The sequence below is a fragment of the Actinia tenebrosa genome, unplaced genomic scaffold, assembly GCF_029948245.1.
Source record: "Actinia tenebrosa isolate PJP-AT-01 unplaced genomic scaffold, QUT_ActTen_1.0 PGA_scaffold10__47_contigs__length_13832649, whole genome shotgun sequence".
NCBI classification, from domain to species: Eukaryota; Metazoa; Cnidaria; class Anthozoa; order Actiniaria; family Actiniidae; genus Actinia; species Actinia tenebrosa.
Window position 1 is genome coordinate 10,962,862 of NW_028292570.1, and position 24,898 is coordinate 10,987,759.

The following is a 24,898-nucleotide window of genomic DNA, read 5'->3' on the forward strand; positions in this document are numbered from 1 at the left end:
CGAACCAAACTTTTTCGCCGATTTTCGCCAATAGTCATTACAATAAATGCTATGGGTAACGAAACTTGGTACGATGAGTGAGTCTTGTGTTGTCAGTCATCTGTCCACGTGATATGACGTGACGTCACGTATCACGTGACTTACGAATCAAACACTTTCGCCGATTTTTGTCAATACTCATTACAATGAATGCTATGGTAACGAAACTTGATACGATGGGTTGTACTCGTGTTTACAGTCATCTGACCACTTGAAAGAGCGTGACGTCACATACCACGTGACTTACGAACCAAACTTTTTCGCCGATTTTCGCCATTAGTTTTGACTTGCGAACAATTCCACGTAATCATTTCATCAAATGAATTAATACTTATTTTAACAAAATTCGCTTCCACATGCCTCTGGTGGCCCCAAAGTACCCACCTCTAATGGACCCGCATCTCCTGGCCCCATGCACAAGCATCTGGTGGCCCCTGGCCATAACGCCTTAACGAAGCATGCTATCATGGCAACAAAACTTGGTAGCATTGGTGAGACTTGTGTTGTCAATCATCTGACCACGTGACATGGCTTGACGTCACATATCACGTGACTTACGAACTAAAAATAATCGCCGATAATTATTATCGCTGATTCAATTCATGAATTTAAATTATGAATTAAAATTTAAGTTATACCTCTGGTGGCCCAATCCTACCTACATGTGGTGGACCCGCATTTCATGGCCCCGCGCACACGCAAAGCGTTATTCTGACGTAGGGAGGTGTGACTACATTTTCAGTGATACGCGCTTTTATTAAATCGCTTGTAAGGAGTTTAATAAACAAACTATTATTGTTATTACTATCGTCATTGTGGGGGACACTTGCACCGGGAAGAAGATAATTTTTTTATCGTAGTATTTTCAATTTTCATAGTAGTCTTCTCTTTCAATCAAATTAATGGCGTCGTCTCTTTGGCGGATAACCAAAAAAGTAAACATATCAAATATACATTTGAAACAGTGGGTGTCATGGAACGAAATCATGAAGGCGTACTATCTCCTTGTGTATAAACAAAGAGAATGAAGTGATGTCTAATCATAATAATCAAGATTTTATTTATTGACCTTTATACAACTGGCCCACAAAGCATTTAGGATTTGTTCGGACTAAAAGGACGCGTATAAAGTATGTGCGAGGTTCTTTGAAAGTATTTCTTCCTTTAATGATTACATACAATAGTTCGTAAGTCACGTGATATGTAACGTCAGTCATGTCACGTGGTCAGATGATTGACAACAAGAGTCATCCTTTCTACGAAGTTTCGTTACCACAGAATCAGATCATGATTAATCTATTAAAACTACTGCTTCGCAATATTTACAAGCATTGTTCATTTTCAATTTAATACCATTACATTCTCAGCTGACTAGACGTAAACCTAAACGTTTTCGCACGATTTGAGGTTCAGAGCCCATGAAAATATTGAGCATTGAATATTTAGTGCATGGAACACACAACAATTGGCTCTGTGTAGCACAAGAATTTGGAGTTGGCGTGAAATGTGTTTCTGGTTGACTACTAAACCAAAATAACGGGGCCACAATAGCGGGGGTTTTGACAGTGAATGTGTCCCCGACTACCGGGGAGAATGTCTGATTTTAACACCACTCAATTGACTAGTGCATAAGAGATTTCTTCATCAATCAGCCGAGCATTTATAGTCAAGCAAGGCACTAGCAGCTTCGGAATGGAGACGTTTCAGATCTCTTTTTGCTGTCCTCTCACCGCGCTTTATAGAGCTCTCTGTGACTTGTTTTATCTTCTGATGGCCAAGCTTCAACGTAGGGGCCCAAACTATGTCGTCTTCGTCATTTATATTGCTTGGACAACTTAGATAAGATATACATGTATAGAACTTGTTTAGTAAACAGACTTCGATACGACGCGACGAACCTACAAACACTCTACAAGCCAACACGTGCAAAGCAAAGAAATGACATCTGGATTTCAAACTCAAACAAATATAGAATTGTTAAATACCTTTTACGAAGTGATCGCTACATACACGAGTGTGTGAAGATTCAACTCCTTCATTACCACAGGTAGCCCAAGCTTGGTTTCTGTGCTGTCCTGTTATAAGGAAATGTATGGGGAATCATCAAAAATTTCAATAAAATCATCAAAACGTGAAATAAAGCCTCGAAATTTTACCCTATCATTGAGAAATAGCACTTCTTTCGCTCTGCGTGGTTATTTTTTGAATTTAGCCCGTTTTAAGGATTTTTTCCCCCACCAGTAAGAAATAAGAGAAGGTTGGAAACTCGAGTCCCAAAAGCGAACCATCACGGGTCTTTGAAACCTCGTACGTCTTCAAATTTTCTTTCCAGCGCCAAATTTTAGTCATGACCCTTCTCTCACATCCCTATAGAACCGAGAAAGTCGCATTAGAGATTAACCTTCGCGTCTTTAAGCCATGAAATTTGCCTGTATTCACATACTACCTCGCTTGTTCTGACCCGTACTTGGAGCTCACTGTACACCAGTTCAACGGATTTCTTTCGGCAATCGACCCGAGGTCACGCCGGAAGTCTTCGTATCGTAAATGCGGATTCGATTTGGATATAGTCTTTCTTCGAAATTATAAGTTAAATACTTTTGTATCTAAGGCTGTTAAAAAACGGCCTAAGATACAAAAGTATTTAACTTATAATTTCGAAAATTACGGTGAGTGTATTTTTCAACGGCCTAAGATACAAAAGTATTTAGCTTATAATTTCGAAAATTATGGTGAGTGTATTTTTTAACGGCCTAAGATACAAAAGTATTTAACTCATAATTTCGAAAATTATGGTGAGTGTATTTATACATTTCCTTATAACAGGACACCACAGAAACCAAGCTTGGGCTACCTGTGTCATTACCATAGCACGCTACATTACAGAGTTATGGCCAAGGGGCCACCAGATGCGTGTGGGGCCAGGAGATGCGGGCCACCAGATGTAGGTGGCACGTGCTAACCTTACTTGCATAATTTGTATGGGCTCACATGAGGGGACGTGAGCTTGAAATCGTAGCTGACCAAATGTTAACAGATTTTTTCTGATGACAGGGAACCTGGCTATAGTTGATTGCTATTTTTAGAAAAGTAACTTTGCTCTTTATGGGTATCCTGTGGTTTGTGATTGCTTCTCTGTGATTGCCTGATCGGTTTACATTACTTTAGCTGTAATCAGATATCGCGCTGCAAATTAATAAGCGATTAATTTCAAACCAATAATCGTTGGTGTATTGCTCCTTATAGGTCTGTGGTGTGTAACGCACTTTCTAGTAAGTAATCAAAAGTCATCCTTTGGCTGTTTTTAGAGAGGGTGTTAAGGAGAGGTCAAAAATTAGAAGGGAGGGAGGGCTGGTGGAAATGGAAGGGGGGGGGGGGGGGGTCATGATTTTTCATGCAGGCTAAAAGGGAGGACCAGAAAGAATTGTGCAAGTCTTAAGGGGAGGGTCAAACTTTTTTGTGCATAAAAATTAGGTCAGTAGAAATGTAAAAAATGAATTATGCTGTCACTGGATCAAGCTGATAGGTGCGTTAGGAGCTATCTAGAACACTTAAAATTGCTTGAACTGAAGAAAGAAAAAAGAAAGGAAGACAAAGCTGAAAAGAAATTCTGTAGAGGCAAGAAAAAAATACGAAGACTACAACTGGAATGCTATGCTTGACGATGGCTCTTTAAGAAAACAAAATGTAGCTGTCCTAAGTGATGAGTATTCAAAGTTTCATCAATTGCAGTGCCCTGGTAAAAGGAAGGTTAAACTATATACAGTTCAGAGGCATATAACACACAATCTGCATACAGTGGAACAAAATAGACGGGACAACTACAGAGAGCCTGGCAGTGACACTGACACTGATGGGAGTGCAGAATCTGGATTATCTTCTAATGAGGATTGTGAGGAAGAACAAATATTGGCTGAACTTTGCTCAGATACTGATGAAGAAGAAAAAAGTGGTGACGATAGAGATGACACAGAAGAGTTTTATAGTAGAATGACAACTACTGTGACAACAAGATCGGGAAGACGTGCAACTCGTTTACTGCTAAGTCAGCCTAAATTATAAGTTATGGGGGAGGGAAGGGCCAGAAAAAATTGTGCAAGTATTTAGGGGAGGGCCAAATTTTTTCCTATATAAGGAAAGGGAGGGCCACTAAAAAATATACAGGCCAAAAATAAAATGCACCAGCCCTCCCCCCCCCCCCCCTCCTCTATTTTTTGACCTGTCCCTTACCAACCGCTATTGATTTGGATTCAAACAATAGTATTTACAGCGCGGATCTGATAACAACTACAAACCACAGGAAACCCATAAAGGAAAAGTTGCTTTTCTAAAAGAAGCGAAAAGAAGCAATGAAAATATTGTCGGGTTCCCTGTGGTCCAAGTTGTGGGTTCGGGTTTCCTGTGGTAGCAAAGAATCCAAGATGGCGGAGTCCACGGTGAAATCTCCCTCCATCGTTACATCTGCTATTCGTCTACTTACAAGCACCTCTACTAAAACAACTGAGGATAAACCTATAAAATACTTCGAGGAAATGTTGCTGAGTAGAATGAAACAATTGAAAACTGCTCTGTTAAGCGACATAAACTTTGACACTCTGCGACAACGTTTACAAAATGAAAACTGTGAATTTTGGAAACGTTTTCTTGAAGACGAACTAGAACCTGAAGGAATGGCTGAAGATACATCTAAAGGAGCAGAAAGGACTGAATTAGAAGCCTGGAAATTTGTTGCGAGGTGGAAATTTGTAAAAATATGTTTGAATTTAATGTTGGAGCTGAAAAGTCTTCTTCAGGAACTTGTGTCTGGAGTGTCTATGGAAAAAACCAACACCAAAGGCATACAAAACCCAAAACTAAACGTGGATGCTCTGAGTGTCAGCGACCAGAAAGTTGTACTCACTTGTATTCAGTTTATCATTTGTTTAGGTGTCTATCCAAATCTTCATCCAGGTGTAGGGATTCCTGTTGAAAGAAGATCTGGGTATAGCAGCTTGATCAAGGGGCCTGAAAATGAATTTCAAAATGATAAACAATTATATGAATGTATAAGGGTACTATTAGAGTGCATTAAGCATGCATCGCTGGGGTCTATTATACTGTCATGTCACCTTGGTGATGTACTGACTGGATTAATACAAATCTGCTATGCACCAGCATCAACATATAATGAGAGTAATGGTGCATCTAAACAGACATGTGCAAAAAACTCCTTGGACATGAATAAAACTACTAGAACAATTCATTCCCAAGATAGTGATGAGATCAAGCCAGTGTCTTCAGGTCAGAGTACTGATGAAGTAAATGCCAAGCCTGTTTCATGTGGAGAAAGTGAACTGAGAATAAATGTGGAAAGAGAGTCTATCACTAAATGTTGGTCATTGTCAGCTTCGGAAAGAAGTGTGGATCCTTGTAATCGTAAAAATGAGTGGAAAAAGAATGTAGCAATGAATGAAATCAAGGAAAAATTTATTTCTGCATCAGAGAGAGAAAAATGCTTACTAGAGTTAGAAAGACTAGTTGAACGGGTTTATCAACCGTTGATAGTAAGAGAGCTACTTATGATACAAGGTGGAACAAAACCTGAAAGACAACAGAAAACTACTGGTTCTACTAGAAATGGAGTAGGGAAAATATCTGTAAAGAGAGAGGATAAGAATGTTACTTGTGATGAGAGGCCCAAGTGGTTTACAAACATCTGTGGTCAGTTACTGTCAGCAAGACTGATGAAAGAAAATGGTGTACAGGCTGTGTTGAGAGGGATATTAGAAAACACTGCAGGTCAGTTATTATACTTGTATCCTCTCGTGTTGTCTCCTATCCTTTGTCTCCTCTTGTCTCACCTCCTCCATCCTCCTCTTCTTCTTTACTCCATTGCTTTCCTCTTGAATCTATTAATTACATCTCAATCTTGACTCCTTCTTGATGTACAACTGGTTTACTCCCCTCCTCTTTGTTCCCTACTTTTTCTCTCTTTTCTCCTCCATTCTACTAATCTCTTCTCTTCTCACTCCTAACTTCTCTGTTTTTCTTTCCTTACCCTCTTATCATCTGTAAATAGTCTTGGGACAAGACTAGTTGTCACCTTGACAGATTAAGTTAAGTATATTTAGCATCATAAAAAAATAGGAATTAAAAATATCATAAACACGCGCATAACAGGACGTAATGGCAACTACTTTTTTTTAAATTGCAAGAAAAGAAAAATATATTATTATAGAAGAAATATATGTTATTGTATAGATAATAAATATTTTTTATAATTCTTTTTAAATGACTTAAATGATTGGGACTTAAGACTATCAGGAATTTGTTCCCATATTTTGATTGCTGAATATTTAAATGATCTCATCTGTAAATAATTTTGGGACGAGTTGTCACCTTGACTGATCAGATATCGTTTCGATATATCACATAGATGGATGGCAGATTCACAAAGACACATACAGTAAATTAGAAGCCATTGTTAGCATGATTATTCACTTTCTTATTCCTAACCCTCCCCACCCTTGCTCTGTGATAATATGTTTTTTTGAGAGCTCATATAATGTACAGAAAAACTATGAGATAGAATATAGTATTTTCTGTTTAACTTATAGATCCTCACAGTACACAAAACTGGCGTAAATGCGACATGGTAGCAAGACTCATTGCTAACTGTCCAAGTCAAGCTACTTCTGTAGAGGAATATTATTCACATATAGCACCTCAGGTGAGTACAATGCAGCCAGGTTATGTGGTTATACTCTAGCTTTAAATTTAGGATTACAATGTAGCTGTGATAATACCTTTCAGCATGGGTAATGTTTTCCCATTTCAGACAATGTGTTATTCTGAGGTTAATAAAATTGCAGAAGTCTTGAGAATTTATGATACCATGCGAAAACCAAATTCCATAATTGTTTTATTTATACATTTTGTAAACTAAGAATAAAGATTTAATTCTGCTAACAAAAAAACGGCAAACATATTTGAATTGCCATTGTGACCTTGAGTTACCTTGACATGATAAATGTATTATTGACAGAAAAACCTACAGATACAGTACATGTAGTAAGCAATTATTGGATGAGGCTGAGCATGATATCGTAAATTATCATGACTTTGGCTGTGTTATCTGCTGTTTGGCTTTGGCAAACCGAATTCAATAATTGCTTTATTATACATTTTGTATACTGGAAAAACATTAACATGAGCATTAAATTATAGAGACATCTTGATGGATCTCAATGCCCTTGGCAAAGCTACCACAGCGTGACCTTGAATGAACTTGACATGATAAATGTATTATCTGTAGGTTTTCCTACAGATAATACATTTATCATGTTGAGTTCACATGATATCAGGGATTAGCTGAGGGCTCTCGACCAATCAGAGTTGAGATACTTAATAGTAAAATGTATAATAATACATTGATCATGTCAAGTTCACATGATATCAGCAGCTGAAGGCTCTTGGCCTATCAGAAACAAGATAGAGTAAAATGTATGATATACAGTCAATGTCATTAACATTGTCCACCGAAAAAAGACATTTTACACATTTACACATTTACGCATTTACGCATTTACGCATTTACGCATTTACGCATTTACGCATTTACGCATTTACGCATTTACGCATTTACGCATTTACGCATTTACGCATTTACGCATTTACGCATTTACGCATTTACGCATTTACGCATTTACGCATTTACGCATTTACATGGAGAATGGTATTTCAGCATTTGTTTTATGCCAGAACCTTTGAGGAAACACTTGATATTTCTTTTAGTCTAAATGTGTAAATGTGTAAATGTGTAAATGTGTAAATGTGAAAATGTCTTTTTTTTGGTGGACAACGTTAATGACATTGACTGTATATGATAAAAGATATTGTCAAATAACTTACTTATGCCATATTTACTATATATTTACATGTATCAAATTGAGCTGATCCTCACAGTATATCATATATATTCTCATACACTTACTATAATATATCTTCCCAGGTGTTGAATTTATTACACATAACAAATGCAGAGCTTGGTAAACAGTTTGTGCGTGTTGCGTCAAGTGCTGTTAAAACTATGGCAAAACAACACCCTAGTCTCTGCAAGAAATACCTCCTGGAAAAGATGATGACACCATTGTTGAGGGTAACACAAATACCAGGTAAAGTACAGTGTATTAGGAAGCAGAGACACAAGGTGTTGATCACTAAGATACAGATATAATTTCACTTCACACAATTCACTCAGCACTCATTTCAGCTTCTATTAATTATTATTATTGTTATCAGTTGTTCTTTCTTATTTTGACCCTCTGCTGTTTCGTATGTATTGATGTTTGTTTTGATTACTTATTTATTTGCAGTGGCGGATCCAGGATTTTTCAAAGGGGGGTTCCGTTTCTTAAACTGTGTATAATTCTCTTTTGTTTAGTCGATGTTTGACAAAAAAATTGGCTCTAATCACCTCATTTACTATCTAGTAACAGACCAAGCTATAATAACACGACCCAACACAAAACTATTTCTTTATTGAAATTTATATATACCTAAAAGATCAAACCTTAAAGGGGGGTTCCATGGACCCCTTCGACCCCCCTGAATCCGCCACTGATTTGGCCTGTTGCATGTGTGTAAGGGTATTTGTCATGTTTGTGATGCAATAGGCTGTGAGCCAATATCTAGCTTAGTACACAGAAACAAAATATAAAAAAATGCATCTTGTTTTTGCTGCCAGTTTAGTAAGAACCAGCTGATATGAAATGAATATTTAGAGATAATGTCGCTGCAAAACTGAGGTGTCATGAAGCCTGCCAAAATTGTCTCGCAAAAAAAGTAAACATGCCAGCCAAAATATGAAACTCATTAATTACTGTGTAACTGTTTTCAACATATTTTTCATTTGGTGGCCCGGATATCTGTGGTTTTGAGAGGAAAAGTGACACCTCTGTTTTGCAAATTTTCTTGATTGTGGGAAGGAGGGAAGGAATTGAGGAGAGGAGGGGTTCAAAGAAAGAACAAAATTACAGAGTTTTATGGACAACAATTAGTTTCTGGGGATAAGGGGTCCTTCTACAAGTTCCCTCCATGTTGGGAGTATGGATAATTTCTGGAACCACACATTCTGATTTGCTAAAAATCTTTTCTCAGATTAGCTTGAAAGGCCTTTCGTTATTCCTTTTTTCCTTTTTTCCTTTCTTCCTTCCTTCTATTGTTTCTTTCTTCCCCATTTCTCTCCTGTCTCCCCAATTAGTAGGGCTCTTGTGCCCGGCTAGAAGTATTCGAGACGTTGATAAAGTTATTATTATTATATTTGCTCATTTCTAACTTTTGCTCATTTGTCTTTTCATTCCTTCTTCCTTTCATTTCTTCCCTTCTTTCATGTCTTCCTCTTTTCTTAACATTTATTTTCTTGTTTGCTTATTGATTGATTGTAGGGCAGACACACCAGTTGAATCAAGTAGTTGCAGATGAGGCAGCTCTTACACAGTGTATTGAAGACATCCATAAGGTACATAATTACTGTACTGTATGCGGTAATAGCTGCAGATACATGTAAATGCTGACTGAAACACTTGCCTCATTGCAAAAATACTGTAAATCTTACCAATATACTCTGAATCAACCTCTGCACTGATCAAAGTCAGAGATCGACTCACAGTCATAGAATTGGACTTTGAAACTTCAAAATGTCAAGGAGATTTTAGTGAGACCATAAGTTTTATGAAGTTATGACTGATAGGTTCTTTCCAGGACTTAATCGTTGGACTGTGAACAAAATTAAATTTAACTTTAACATCTAAAAGATATTTTACTGAATTAATGATATTACCAAAATCACACTCACAACGAGGTAAGACTGATGAGGCTGGTGATCATGACTGTTGACTGACCTGCTATAGACTTGCATTAATATGTTAATATATTCATGTATGTGTGTCATGCACAGTTGGCCAGAAGGGATCTGCCATATTGGGTTAAACATGCATGTGCTTGCTCAACAAGTAGAGTAGATGTGTCACTTGAATTTCTTCTTAATACACTGCATGATGGGTACCACATGACCAACCATCTTTTTAAGCCCTGCCTCAATATACCCTCTTGTGACAAAGTTTTCCCAATTGAACGTGACAAACCTCTAGGGGAATGAATAGCTATCGTTTTGAAACTCGTGGGGATATCATTGTTATTCCTTTCCTATCCTTTGGGATACTCATTATTTTTCGAAGAATAAAAATAAAATAATATGAATCCTCTGGAGGTTCGTCACGCTGATGTGGGAAAACATTGTGACACCTACGAATAAGGTCTATATGTGCCTCATGTAGTTTTCAAAACATTAAACTGAGCCCTTTGTTATTTTGTAGGTTTTTGTTGTTGGATCAGATCCTCAAAGCTCTTTCCTTCTTTGCCTAACTGCTGTTGTACATCCTATTTTCCAACTGTTTTGCTTTACAAGGAAGGGTGTTTCTCATCTCAGGTACACTACATACATATTATACTGCAAATTAAAAACTTTTTTTTTGCAATTCAATTTTTTAATCAAACCCAGCTAGGTCGTAACTAGGGGGCAGCACAGGGTGCACGTGCACCCCCCCATAAAAGCTTAAGGTCTGCTCATCCATCTCCTTTTTTTTTTTGGTTCAGTTTCTTTTGGTTACCTTTTTTTTTTTGGTTCTACTTTCTTTTGGTTACCTTTTTTTTTTTGGTTCTGCTTTCTTAAAAAAAGCGATCAATGGTCTGATTTTATTCGATGTGCGCCCTCCCTGTAAAAGTTCTGGTTACGGCCCTGAAACCCTGGCTGAATCATCCTTTGGGCTGCACTCTAAGATTAGGGCATCCATCCATCCACCCATTTATTTTAATTCTACCATTCTTATTCCACTTGCTATTCCCTCGAGTGTTATTTCTTTATCTATTGGTTGTGCATGAGAAGGCACATTGATATGGATAAAACTCAAAAGAAGAATCTTTTCTCAAGAGAATACACAGGGTCTGAAAGGACTTAAGGTCTTGTGGAGTTTAGAGTAACAGGAGAGATCCCCTTATTTGCCACTATAACTATAAAAACCTTCTGTCAAACCTTTAAGTTTTTGATACCCTGAAATAACCTCTGGGTTGATCTATGTCAGGGCATGGCTAACTCACACATCAAATCATAATTTAACTTTTTAGGTTTTGGAGAGGGAGGAAAACCAGAGAACCCAGAGAACCCAGAGAAAAACCCTTGACTTGAGGATGAGACTTGACTACTTAAAATTAGATCTTATTAACTATCATTTTTCAGAAATTTATGATCAACCTTTTTCTCTAGACAAATAGTTTTGCCTATCATATAATTATATTGTTTTCTAGTAAGTCACATGATTAGTATATTAGTTTGTCACTTTTATTTTTATTTTACATAGACATATATATATATATATATATATATGTAATGTTTAATAAACGAGCAGGAGTGTTTTATCGGGTATAAAACACGAGGCGCAGCCGAGTGGTTTTAGACCCAATAAAACACGATCTGCGAGATTATTGAACGGCTTAGAAAACTTATGATGTTTGTTCTCATTGTGTACCGATTTTTTTACGAAATGAACCAAGTTTGATAGAGAAAATCCAAGTTAAAGTTTATGCAAATGAAGACGAATCTTTATCCGATATAAAATCACCTTCATGGTCATGATTTCTATTGTGTTTTCTTCATGAATTATTAATGAGCTTTCTAAATATATATATATATCATATCTTCTTATTTGTATAATTTTTTCTTCAAAAAAACTAGTTTTATCTTTCTCTTTTTATATATACATTTTTATAACATTCTTTATAATGCATATATGTAAATCTTTTATAATCCCGAGGGCCACCTGAAAATTATCAGTCATGGTAAGGTGTGAACCCTGACAAATAAAGTTATTATTATTATTATTATTATTATTACTTTACTCATTAGTCTATTCTACTTCTAATAAACATTATTATAATTTCAGATCTCCTTGTCAAGAAATACTGCTACAGTTTCTAAAACACATAGAACCTACACTTGCACTGAAGACTCTTTATATACTTGTATATCACGAGTTGCCACCTCATTCATTTAGTGACGAACATGATGAGGGTGGGGTTAGTGGCAATGATAGTAAGCGAATGTCAGAGAAAAAGATTCCTACGGCCAAAGTATCGAATAAGTGCACTGGGGAACAAGATGACAAGAGGAAACATAGTGAGCCACTGGAGAGTGAGTCACATAACAGCGACATGTCTAGCGGCACTGATATCCCCATAGAATTAATGAGAAATGAATACACGTTTTGTTATGGTGATAGTGGTGGGATAATCATCAAGTCATGTGATCTTCAATCATCGGCATCATTTGATGATGTCTTAGGAAGACTGACAGGTGACATGGTGATGAATTATGAGGTTCAAGCGCTATGTCTAGTTGAACTACTTGTGAACCTGAACAATGACAAGCTGTCAGGGGATTTCTTTCTGCATTTGATGAAAGAGCTGACCAATATTGTGTCTCAAGAGGAAGGATCTTCTGAAGGTATGTTTGGAACATCTTGTAAATTTATATTTTACCATCATCATTCCCTATGAGGGGCTCTTCCGTGAGGTTCGCTCCACACGAACTACCACTACATTTATTATGATACATTTTACTCACGATCTGGCTTCTCATTGGCCGACGGCCCTCAGCCAATCCTTGATATCCTGTGAACTCGACATCATAAATGCAATATCTATAGGTTTTCCTGTAGATATTACATTTATCATGTCAAGGTCATTTGAGGTCATAATTGAGAGTGAAATACCTTAAGTTTGTTAGCAGAAGTAAATCTTTATTCTTAGTTTACAAAATGTATAAATAAAACAATTATTGAATTCGGTTTTCTCGTCATCTCGTAAATTATCGAGACCTCGGTCTTGATAATTTACAATGTCATGAGAAAACCGAATTCAATAATTGTATATTATTTACAACACAATACTCATCTCACTTGCTGATTTTTGTGGAGGAAGGAAAACTGGAGAACCCGGAGAAAAACCCTTGAAGCACAGGAGAGAACCAGCAACAAACTCAAGTCACATGTCATACCGTGTCTGGGAATGAATCCAGGTTGTATTGGTGGTCTGAGAGACATGCACTCTCACCGCTACACTATCCCTGTTTTCTGTTTTTGATAACTTGTATCATATGAGTAGAGTTTGGGCTTTGAGGGGTTCTCTCGGGGTTCTCTGGTTTTCCTCCCTCTAAGAAAATCAGCAAGTGAAAAGTCTGAACAGTATGCTCTCTTAAGGCTTCTGCTTCTCATTCACTTCTGTTGTGCCCTCGGCATTTCCTGTGCGGTGCGTTACTAAATAGCTTGGCCCGGTTGTACGAAGCCCAGATAGCGCTATCCAACGTATAAATCTTATCCAGTGGATAAATTTATTAGATAACAGCATCGACTTATCCACTGGATAAGGATTTATCCACTGGATAGCGCTATCCAAGCTTCTTACAACCGGGCCCCGAATGATAAGCTATGCTACTTCTTAGGTAAAAGAAGTAATCCAGAAAGTTGTTGCACTTTCATGATGTATGCATATTTTATTCAGAGGAACCAGAAGATCTTCAAGTGTACGACAGACAGGCCAGTGCTGATCAAAGGAGCCTTCTAATTCTTCATTTGCTTGCCCTCATGTGCGACAAACTTGGACCATCCATCCTCAAGGATGTTCAGCAAATGCTTGCATTCATTAAATCCACTCTACAAAGAGGATGTGCCTTATGCGAGACAGAAGAGGGTTTGCTTGAAGGAGGTCTTGTATCAGAGACCCTTACTATGGCCTTTGGAATGTTGTCTGCAATCATGGGAGGGGCCTCTAAGGTTAGTCCATACCTGAGTATATGAGATATAGTCGATTCAAAAACACGTTGTCGTCGACCGGCTCAAGACTACACGACTGGACCGAAAGGAATATGGGTAAAAATCACTAAAGCGGTTAAATATTCGTTCTGAATTGATTGCTTCTTCTAGAAATAGGGTATTAATGGCGAGAAATAACCCATTAAATGAAGGTCTTTGGGTTTAGCACTTCCCGCTTGCCTACGAAGATTCGTCCTGTAAACACGAGGCAGAACTAATCACATCAAATGATGCAGTCAATTGCTTCAGTGATTCCTACCCATGTTCCCTTTTGATCCAGTCGCGTAGGCTTGAGTTGGTCGACGAGAACGTTTTTTGAATTGACTGTATATAGAACAGAGTAGACCATATCTGGTGTTGAAATGCTGTCTGCCGTCATGGGAAGGGTAGGCTTGCTCCAAGTCTCGCTCGCTATTTTATTTTTTTCCGTAGCAAACTCGAATTCAAGTTGTGCACTTGCGGTTACGATGGCTTTCTAAAGGCGAGCTCGTAAAGCTTCTAAAGCTTCTATAGCCATCGTAACCGGAAGTGCACAACTTGAATTCGAGTTTGCAACGGAAAAAATAGCGAGCGAGATTTAATAATAATAATTAATTATATGACCGTGAATCTTAGAGCCTGGACACTAGCAAATCGAGCAATCTGATTGGATAGATCGCATCGCGGACTGGTCTAGATTCTCCGGTATTAACCGGTCCGATCGCATATTAATCTTACGACGAAAACATTTTGTCCTTTTCAAGAAAAGTGGTCATATAATAAAACTCTTATCAACCGAGCTTGGTCGGTCTGTACGGGATAATCTTGACCTCGGTCGGGTACAGACCTCGGTCAAGATTATCCCGTACAGACCTCCCGCTCGGTTAATAAGATCTAAATAATAATAATAATAATAATAATGATGATGATGATGATGATGATGATGATGATAATAATAATAAATTTTAACTAATGAATTTTTATTGACAATAAGAAATAAATATTTACAAGATCATAATTTGTTAAGAACTAATCATATAATGATGATAATAATAATAATAATAATAATAATAATTTATTACTTATATGGTGCAAATTCACATGTGAACATGATCAAATGCACCTATGTATTTCAATATACTTTGTTCATTCTTTCATAGGTCGAAGCCAGAGAAAAAAGCTCGCTTCACGATTTGCTTCCATTGCTAGAAAAACTCTCCACCCATCATCCTGATGTAGAGGTGAAAGAGATGGCGAATGATTTGCGTATTGCCATAGCAACGCACGGGGCAGTGTGGAGCCAACAGATGAAAGAGATGGCTGAGAATCTTGGCAAAAAGAACAGAGTAACACAGGAAGACTTTGTTTCTGATAAAGGTCAGCTTCATATTAGTTGTCAAAATCAAATACTTCTTGTACGCTTCTTCACTGAGTTGTTTGGTCGATCATGCCTGAGTGAATTCTTTGCTGTCTTACGACTAAATAGTTGAGGACTAAGTACTTTTAAGCGTTACACGTACTTGGCTAGTAATTGTTTCACGGATATATGGCGTGCACTCTATCATCATCATCATCAACGTTGTCACACTATCAGCAACTGTATTACACCATCATCATCATCTTTTATGATACAACAGCTCTAGCATCGTCATCACCATCATCTTCATTATAACACTATTACCTAATCTAATCAAGTTTGGTTCTGCCATTGCCAGTAATTTTATCATTTTTTTTTGTATTTTTTAGATTCTTCCAAGGATACTCCAAACCAATCATCCGACACCCAGTTTGACGAAGCATTTGCTGAGCTCTGTGACCCACTAATCCCTGTACGAGGATACGCCATGATAACCCTGGCTAAGCTACTCCACAATAGACACCCAAAGGCACTGGCCCAAGCAGATACGTTACTCAAGATCTTCACAGACCAATTATCGCATGATGACTCGTATATATACCTGGCTGCCATACAGGGAATGGTGGCACTCGCAGCTGTTAAGACAGAGTTGGTTCTGCCATACCTGGCGAGGGAGTTTGCTACTTGTAGAAATGCACAACAGGGTACAGGTGAGACGAGGAAAGCACCGTTCGTTGTCATTGTTGTTGTTGGTACTGCTGCTGCTGCTGTTTTTTGTTGTGCCGTTGTTGTTGTTGTTGTTGTTGCTGTTGTGGTTACTTCTGCTGCTGTTGTGGTTACTTCTGCTGCTGTTGTGGTTACTTCTGCTGCTGTTGTGGTTACTTCTGCTGCTGTTGTGGTTACTTCTGCTGCTGTTGTGGTTACTTCTGCTGCTGTTGTGGTTGCTACTGCTGTTGCTGCTGTTGCTTCTGTTCTGTTGCTGCTGTTGCTGCTGTTGCTGCTGTTGCTGCTTCTGGTCTCGTTTTTGCAGTCATTACTGTTATTGTCACTCGTCATTGTCGTTGCTGTCGGTACTTATGTTGCTGTATAATTGTTGCTTCTTAGTTTTTTGATCAAACGTTTGGAATCTAGACAGAAATACTTCTATATAAGGAAAGGGCTAATCAAAATGAAGTTAACACACTGTTTTACCTTACGACGTTATATTTTTGATTTTTTTAAAAAGCCAACTACAAGCGCTCACCAGAAACCAAGATGAAGCTCGGAGAAGCCCTGGTAAAAGCAGTCAGAGAGTGCGGAGAACTGATTCCAAGATATTCCCAGCACCTCATGTCTTCACTGCTATCAGGTGTAAAAGACCCTGACGAAATGGTGCGAGCCAGTAGTCTGTCTAACATCGGGGACATGTGTAAACTATTGAGGTACTCTGTTGGACCCATCATCCAGGAGGTAAGTCGTTATAATGATTACAGATAAAACATCTTCATATGCTCTAAGATTTTATACAAAGTAAACGTAAACGCCTGCGTGCTTTAGACGTTTATCGAATTCGTGCAATACCGCTGTGTTGCTTGATTACAGGCTCATTTATTCAGGGTTAGCCTCATTTCTGCTTCAAAATACTTATAAATACCAACGGTCAAAAAGAATGCCCAATTTCACCAACACAAAAATGAAATAAATCACTTTATTTAAGTGTCTAGTCGTTCTAGCGCTTTCGCACTAATTGGGGACACTTTTCGCTCACACGCACTACCACTATATTTAATATTCTATGCACACGACGCTCAACTCACATGTTGATATTAACGGAGGGAGGAAACCGGAGAAAACCCTCGTAGCATAGGAGAGAACAACACATCAAACAAACTCAATTCATATGTGGCGACCGCAGGGCTCGAACCAGCGACCCGACCCGTTGGACTCACAGCGGTGAAAGACGACACGTTAGCCGCGAACGCCACCCATGCTACCCATAAAGCACTTATAAATTCCATGGACCTTCACTGGAACACATAAATAAAATATCTTTTACAAAATGGAGGCCAAATGTAAATTGGACTTTGAAAATTGCTTGATAAATGAGCTTAATGAAATGGCAAACTTAAAGTCAGTTCTTGAAACTTAAGGCACACGGTGCAATGTTGGGCACAACCATGAAATCCTATTATGTGTTATCCCGTTATCTGTTATATGTTTCATGATTTAAACACGACCTGCAACGTTCAGCTGACAATGATGTGATTCTTCGCAAATTTCCTTATGAGAATTGATGGTTTTCAACCATTCCCAAGAGAATTAAATAACAAAAGACACGGCGGCCATGTTGGAGGATATAGCAAAAGAATTCATTAACAATTCATTTGTTAAAGTCCTCCAACATGGCCGCACTGAAAACCATCAATAGAATGCTAATGTTACAAGGGAACAGGAAAATAAACACAGTACACTCTACATAGGACACCATAAGGGACATATAAAGGACGAAAATGAATATAATATTATGTTTTTGCATTTTCCCCCTCCAATAAATGATCTATTTTCCAGATTCTATTTTCGTCTAGCACTTTTATTGAAATTGGGCTTCCTGTGGTTTGTTAGATTTTCAGCTGTCTGAGTTCTGTTCTCCAAACTGACCAATCAGATCAAGTGCGCAGGGCAGCAGTGCTGGCTCTGACTTTACTGTTACAAGGGCTTGGCCAAGATTCTATCCAGGTAATTAGTTCATTAGTTTGAAAAGGGCTTTTTGGAGTTCATAGTTTACCGCTGTGCTCCTTGATTACAGACTCATTTACTTCCAGCGACAAAACATCACAAATACCAACATCGAGTAACGTCAATAATGAACAGCTTCAACAACAAACAATCTCGCTTCTTGTCACGCGGAAAATCTATAAAAAATTGAAGGATTTATTTCATTGTGTAGCTCCAAAAATTATCCATACCCCCCCCCCCCCCCTCTTCGGAAATTCCAAATCCCTCAGTGGGGTGGGTATGGATAATTTCTGGAATTACACATTAAAATGAAAGACGAGCAAAGCCTTTCAGTGTCAAAAGAATAAACTTCATGGAACTGGATACATGGAAACCGCGCCAATCGAATATTTTTACCTAAGAGGAAAAAAAATCAAAGATTTCCCATGTAGACACAAATAAACTTAAGTTTTAAAAACGTCCGAATTACCGCATGATAAGTTCATTAAAATAATTTGCCAACCACTTAAAAACACGCTATATTTAAAAAGTATTTTGTGGACACTCGTCCCTGCGTCGCCAGTGAGATGATTATCTTTTGTCGTCTGCCCACCTGGTCTCTACGCAAAAAGACCTCTTTACCTTGGGCGTTCTGTTCTCTCATTTCAGACCACGTGTCATTCCAAAGAGTATCATTTCTTTGTCTAACGCCTGCGTATGAGAAGACACATAAATATGAATGCGACTCAAACAAAGAATCTTGTTCTCAAGAGAATGACACGTGATCTGAAGCTGGAAAACATTACCATCAAGGAAGATTTGTATTCGATTTTTAATTATATATGTAACTGATTTCATTTATATTTTAGGTTCTTAGTTCCAATCTTCGAGAGCTTTATCACTTGTTAAAGATCGTAGAAGCGTGTGATAAAGACGAGACTACGCGAATCCACGCCCAGGTTGCCCTTGGACAACTGGATACTATTATGAGAGAGTTTCTTTTTCCTAAGGAAACTTTTAGTAAAAAAATCCAGGTTTTACCTTGACCGCATAATCGACACAATTATGACACAGTAAACCCCCCGTCCAACCACGAGATTGTCATCCTTTTCAGATACGTATTATATACAGCGACCACATTATCGACCACGTCTCGATCGACCTCTTAAATCGACCGTTTATCCCAGCTTTTTCTCGTAAGGGATGGACCATTAGATAATTCAGGGGGGGGGGGTGGGGTTTGCAGGAATTTTGGTTGCATGATATTTTCTTTTTTGGCTCAACCCTTTCACGTTATTTTTTTGCGTACAGTTAGATATTTTTCTTCTAGCAGAAGAGGTCGCACGATATTTTTTTTGAGGTTTAAGTGCTTGCTCGATATTTTTTGGGGGATTTACGCACCCCCCCCCCCCATCAGCTATCTAATGGTCTGTCCCTAATGATGTTTTCCCTCACTCAAACAACCGTCCATTCCAATTTTCTAATTTTCATTTTTAAAACCCTGCATTATCGGCCATTGTTTTATTGACGGCCACATAAATCAAACAAATTCGATTGACTTTTCGGCCTTCCAGCATTGGGTAAATCTTATCAAACTAACGTTTTCTAATTTAAAACCTTGCCACATTCAAATGAGATTAACGCAGCGGCGATTCTGTAGACCACCCTGAGGTCATCTGTGGCTGAAAAAAAAAAAACATGAAAAATCCAAAGGATTGCTTGGGTTACTATTGGTCCACAACAAGTCCACTAGATAAGGGCTGATTGATCTTAGATTCAAAATCGTATATGTGTGTGTTGGTTTGGTAATCGTGATCGCAACTAAAACAAAGTTTTTTATTTATCTTTTTCCCCTTCGTTTGATCGTTTGTTCCTTGTCCTTTGCTCACTCTTTCTTTCTAGATATAGTGAATATAATCGAAGCGCGCAGGGTGTTGAATCATTTCTGCAATTATCCATTTTGAGAAACTCTAAAATAGATTCTATCTGTAGGGGATCGAAGGTTGTGAAGTTTGTTTGAAAAACAACACACCGTGAGAAGTCACCACAACGATCGTGTAAAGAAATATAATTAACTTTAGAGAAAAGCGTCGAGGTTATTTGTTTTCCTAGAATTTCAAATTTTTTATCAATTCTGTTTTTCCTTTTGTTTGTTTTTTAACTTTGTTATTTAATCTTTATCGTTTCTTCTCTTTACTTTGTTTTTAATTGTTTTTTTTTATATCCTTTTTTTCTTTCCGTTGTCTCTATTGTTTTTTGTCTTCCAGTCCCACTTTGAAATACAGAAGTCTTCAAGTAGCATGCCTGAAACTTGATTCCGTAATATTTAGATCATCTGACCACCTCTCTCCTCTCCTCTACTGTCCCGTTATTTCCTGTGCAATCACCCTTCTCCTAGGTATGCAGTTATTTTAAGAATTCTAAAAAAAGTCGGTGAAGGTTTTGTATGCTGCATATAGCATGCATATTGCTTACTAAGCTTCTGCCTGCACTTAGCTTTTCCTATCAATCCTTTTTTTTTTCTTCGCAAATTCACTAGCGATATCTTAAAGCAAACGGGAGATTTCTCTTTCTAGCCCTCTTGGATTCATTTTCTTATAATATTTTTTTTTCCTTTCTCTTTTCTTTCTTTATTGTAAGGTTCCATTACGAACCAGAAGGTGGTCTTACTATCTTGACATCAGGTCTGTTTCCTCGTGCGGTTCTATCACCATTATTGCTTACCATTCTTGCTCCATTCAAACGATTGGCTGCTGTTACTCTGCATGGCGTATGACATTTCGGAAGCGGGGGGTCCCAGTGTTGATCTCTGGGAACGCCAGTCCTGTCTGAATCTAGCACGTCGGATTATTTTATGACGAGTTGCTGCTGTTTCTCTGCATGATTGATGACACTTTGATAGCGGGAGGTCCCAGTATTGATCTCTGGGAACACCAGTGTTATCTCAAACTAACCCATCGTTCTATTTTCATGATCTAATCACATCTAAGTTGAGTGCTTACCATTTGCGTCAAAATGATTTTAAACAAAAATTTCAATCTTCTAGTATATTCAATAATCGTAGATATTCCTATTTCACTGAGCATAACTGATTACAGAGCTATTTACTAGTTTCTACCACATTCTGTTTGTTGGTTATCTCCTCTAATCAGTTAAGCACCCCCCAACTAACTCCTAAAATAATAAGCTAAAATTGAGATAAACCCCTATCTTAGCTCTACTTCAAGCTGTACAGCCCCCACGCGTCTTCAATGAATTATCTTGGCCGTTTTATGTTTTAAATAAATGACGAACGATCGCCGAAATCAGCCATCTGCTGCATGCCGCGAAAAACCGCTATAACGCGTGTAGCAACCGCGTGTAAAGCCTGAGGCGCGTTATTCGTGGTCGCGTTCGTAAACACGCGCATAACTCTTGAGGTATTGTTTTACTCTTGCGCAATTTTTTTTTAAACAGAAAAGTCATCTTACTTGCATTTAAAATGTCTTACTTATAGCCATTGTTATATAGCCGTTGTTTTTCATTAGATCGCGAAAACCACTCGAAACAAAGCGTCCAATCTCGTTGACTCCAAATCATTACGTAATCTCCATCTCCATCACGTTAGACTAAGTGACAACCTGGTGTTTGATTATTACGGACGATCCGTGCGGTCACAGCTTATTCGCACCGCGCTGGTTCGTTAACACCGTCTAATAGGACCATTAGAAGGAACCCTTGTTGATACTACAATAATCTACAAAATTAAGTAATATTTTTAAAGAGTAAATTGAAACGCACGTGTGGTAAAAATGGACCAACTTTGAAATACGTTACGAAAGAAGTGCTTTGAAAGCACTCACACGGGACTGCGTGTCGATCATATGTGAGCAGAATTTTTTATTGGTTCTCTCCTGTGCTTTGAAGATTTTTTCTCGTGGTTCTCCACAAAATTAAAGTTCTATATTTTTGGAATTCAGTGGATGAAGAGCTACTCTTTAGATATTCCACTAGCTGTTAAACGCCATTCATTTATTTAACATATATTTATAAGTGTCATGTATAGTGAAGCCTTGTTATACCGAGAGTGACTCACAAGCTCATTGAGTGCGTTGCTCATACCAAACCTTACTATTCTCTTCCGATCTTTGCACTATATGCCAGCTTGAGTTTAATAACCTTTTATATTCAAGCATTGTGTTAGTCAATTTCCATTACAGCACGGCTGTTACTCCCCTAAGCGTTATCTATATCCCGTAGAGGTCTTCAGCTCCATTCACATCATTCATTCATTTTTGCCACATCGTTTTCATCACTTCTCCAAACCGTTCATCCTAAGTACTTAGCATCATCAACTTCTCTTCGAATTTCAATTTTTTTTAAATAGGTCATTCTATCAATATATCGCGTGCTGCTTTTATTTTCGTTAGCGTCTGAACCAATTAAAAACGTCGAGCCCATCTATTTGCATTAGTTTAGCTAAGTCAAGCGGGTTAAAAATTTGATCAATTTTTACGTCCAGTTCTAGCTCTAGTCTATCAGTATCTAGCCTGCAGTTCTAGTTTACACATCGTTAAGCTAAGATTATATTTTCATTCCTCATATATTTTATTTATTTATTTTATTTTATTATTTTTCATTTTTCTACAGTTGCGTGCTCTTGTACAGACAAAAATTCCAAGCGCCGCTCTGAACTGAAAGCCTCGCCACAGGGTACCCGCCCCCTAGCGCGCAAGATAGAAACACGACCAAACTTCTTAATGGCCCACCAAGCGAGCCAGCAACAAAGCCATATCGTCTCTCACGTATGCAATTTTAAAAACTGTAGCGCTTGCTTGAACTAACTTTCTCCGGCTTAAAAGATCTTTTAGTCGACTTTTCTCTCTTCAACGCCTTTTTTAAACGCGTGCAAAAATATAAATCCTTCAACGAACTTTATAAAATATAATTCGTGACTTGGCTCTTGATAACAATTGTTTTTCTAGAGTGCTTTTGATAATCTAGGAATTACAGCCAAATCTTCAAAGTTGTGGCCAGTGTTTTCAGCTCTCTTATCTCTTGGTTATCATGCAAAATACTCTATAAATCCTACTTGATTTTCATGTTCATATTAGGCTTATCTAGACACTTTCGCGAGCGTCGTGTGAATTCCTTAACGGCACTTTTCTTAATTAATTTTCTGACTTATTTTTCCTATTTTTCTCTGCTTGCTTTAAGAGATAAAAATAACGAGAATCATCTGAATTTTATTCTATCCTTTATCTTTTATTTAGTATTCATATCTTTTACGCCAGGTTCTACTATTCACTGTTCGGAATTAAGCAAAATTGGATAAAGTTAAATACACTTAAGTTAAATCCTTTTCTTTTTTTCTTTTCTTTTCTTTTTTTTTATTTCGTTCTCTTATTTATTATTTTATACAGATCTCTTTCAATCCACGGGGATGTTAAAACTAACTGTGTTAGGATTTTTCTCCTTATTTCCTTCGTTTTTTTTTTTTTGTTTAATCTCTTTCCTCTTTCATTCACTCTTTCGCTTTCTTAGAATTACCATTTCATCTTCTATTTCTCTTTTTCTCTTTGTGCGTGTTCCATTTGTTATTTTCTCTCATTTTTAGCACACACCTCTCATCTTTATTCTGCCTTTAATCTCTTCGTAATATAAGTACATATACCTCTTTGCATTATCGAAACGTCTGGCAACCTTAATTCCTTTTCGAAGTAAGATTTTTTCTTTCATCATAAGCGCCTTTGCGACCAACAAACCCAAAACTATAGCAGCTTCCTTAATATTTCGCGTGTACTGCCGAAACACTATCCACATATCACGTCTCACTGCTAAATTAACGACAATCTTCGTAAAAAACCATAGCAGACAAGTGGTCTACTAAACGTTGCGTGCGGACTAAAAACACCAATGTCTAATCATAATGGACTTCATCATAGGTAGTCTCCTAGTTGGCTATTGCTTGGTCGACCGACAGATTATTTTGGTTTTTATCTAATTTTATTCCCGTCGGCATATCGCGGATTGAAAGATTTTCAATACAAACTCATCACAAATATCAGATATTTTTCCTCAATTCATGGCTTGTTTGGAATAAATGTTTGGACTGAAGAAGTGAGATGTGGCCAATAGCCTGAGAGGTATTTAGCCATTTGTCTGGTTTGACGTCAAGAGCGCCCATGGTGAAATTACTATGGAATAGATTGCAAGAAATATGCGTATGGCAAAATTATATGCCAAAAATATATATCAATAAAACCAGTGCTTATTCGAGCCGATATTGCAATTATTAACGAACATACAACGGACACCGGTATGAGGCATGTCGAGCGGCGCATTAGTCATTCCTCTAGTACAAGGCACGGTGAGCTGTGCATTCATCTAGTACAAGGCACGGTGAGCTGTGCATTCATTAAATACAAGGCACGGTGAGCTGTGCATTCATTAAATACAAGGCACGGTGAGCTGTGCATTCATTAAATACAAGGCACGGTGAGCTGTGCATTCATTAAATACAAGGCACGGTGAGCTGTGCATTCATTAAATACAAGGCACGGTGAGCTGTGCATTCATTAAATACAAGGCACGGTGAGCTGTGCATTCATTAAATACAAGTCACGGTGAGGTGTGCATTCATCTAGTACAAGGCACGGTAAGGTGTGCATTCATCTAGTACAAAGCACGGTGAGGTGTGCCTTCATTTGGTACCATAACATAAGGCACGGTTAGCTATCCATCCTTTGCAAAAAGCCAAGTTATCAAGCTTGACACAAACATTTCTTTAAAAAATCATATCTTCGTCAGTGTAATCAGTTTACTATTAAACTAACTTTGCAATATTGCAATACGATAGCAAACTCCTTTTGAAGCCATACCCGCCACCCTTTGTCGGTCCGGGTTCGAAATGGGCGAAGTAATAGTAAACGGAATTTTTTCAGTG

The 24,898-nt window shown here is 37.9% G+C and overlaps 1 protein-coding gene and 1 long non-coding RNA gene across 2 annotated transcripts; one reads left to right on the forward strand and one right to left on the reverse strand.

Annotated features, from left to right (window-relative positions):
- Window positions 1–1,181: 1,181 nt before the first annotated feature.
- LOC148913022 (uncharacterized) lies at window positions 1,182–2,556 on the reverse strand. Its single transcript, XR_016119205.1, has 2 exons — window positions 2,025–2,556; window positions 1,182–1,873 (listed from the first exon to the last, which is right to left on the reverse strand). It is a non-coding gene; the product is annotated as an uncharacterized LOC148913022 (long non-coding RNA).
- A 1,898-nt stretch (window positions 2,557–4,454) lies between these two features.
- LOC116299121 (transport and Golgi organization protein 6 homolog) lies at window positions 4,455–20,060 on the forward strand. Its single transcript, XM_031707758.2, has 12 exons — window positions 4,455–5,817; window positions 6,636–6,748; window positions 8,030–8,192; window positions 9,465–9,538; window positions 10,395–10,507; window positions 12,018–12,577; window positions 13,633–13,904; window positions 15,083–15,299; window positions 15,669–15,989; window positions 16,505–16,728; window positions 17,881–17,994; window positions 18,843–20,060. The coding sequence occupies exons 1-12, from the start codon at window positions 4,461–4,463 to the stop codon at window positions 19,017–19,019; spliced, it is 3,705 nt and encodes a 1,234-aa protein (XP_031563618.1). The 5' UTR covers window positions 4,455–4,460; the 3' UTR covers window positions 19,020–20,060.
- Window positions 20,061–24,898: the final 4,838 nt, after the last annotated feature.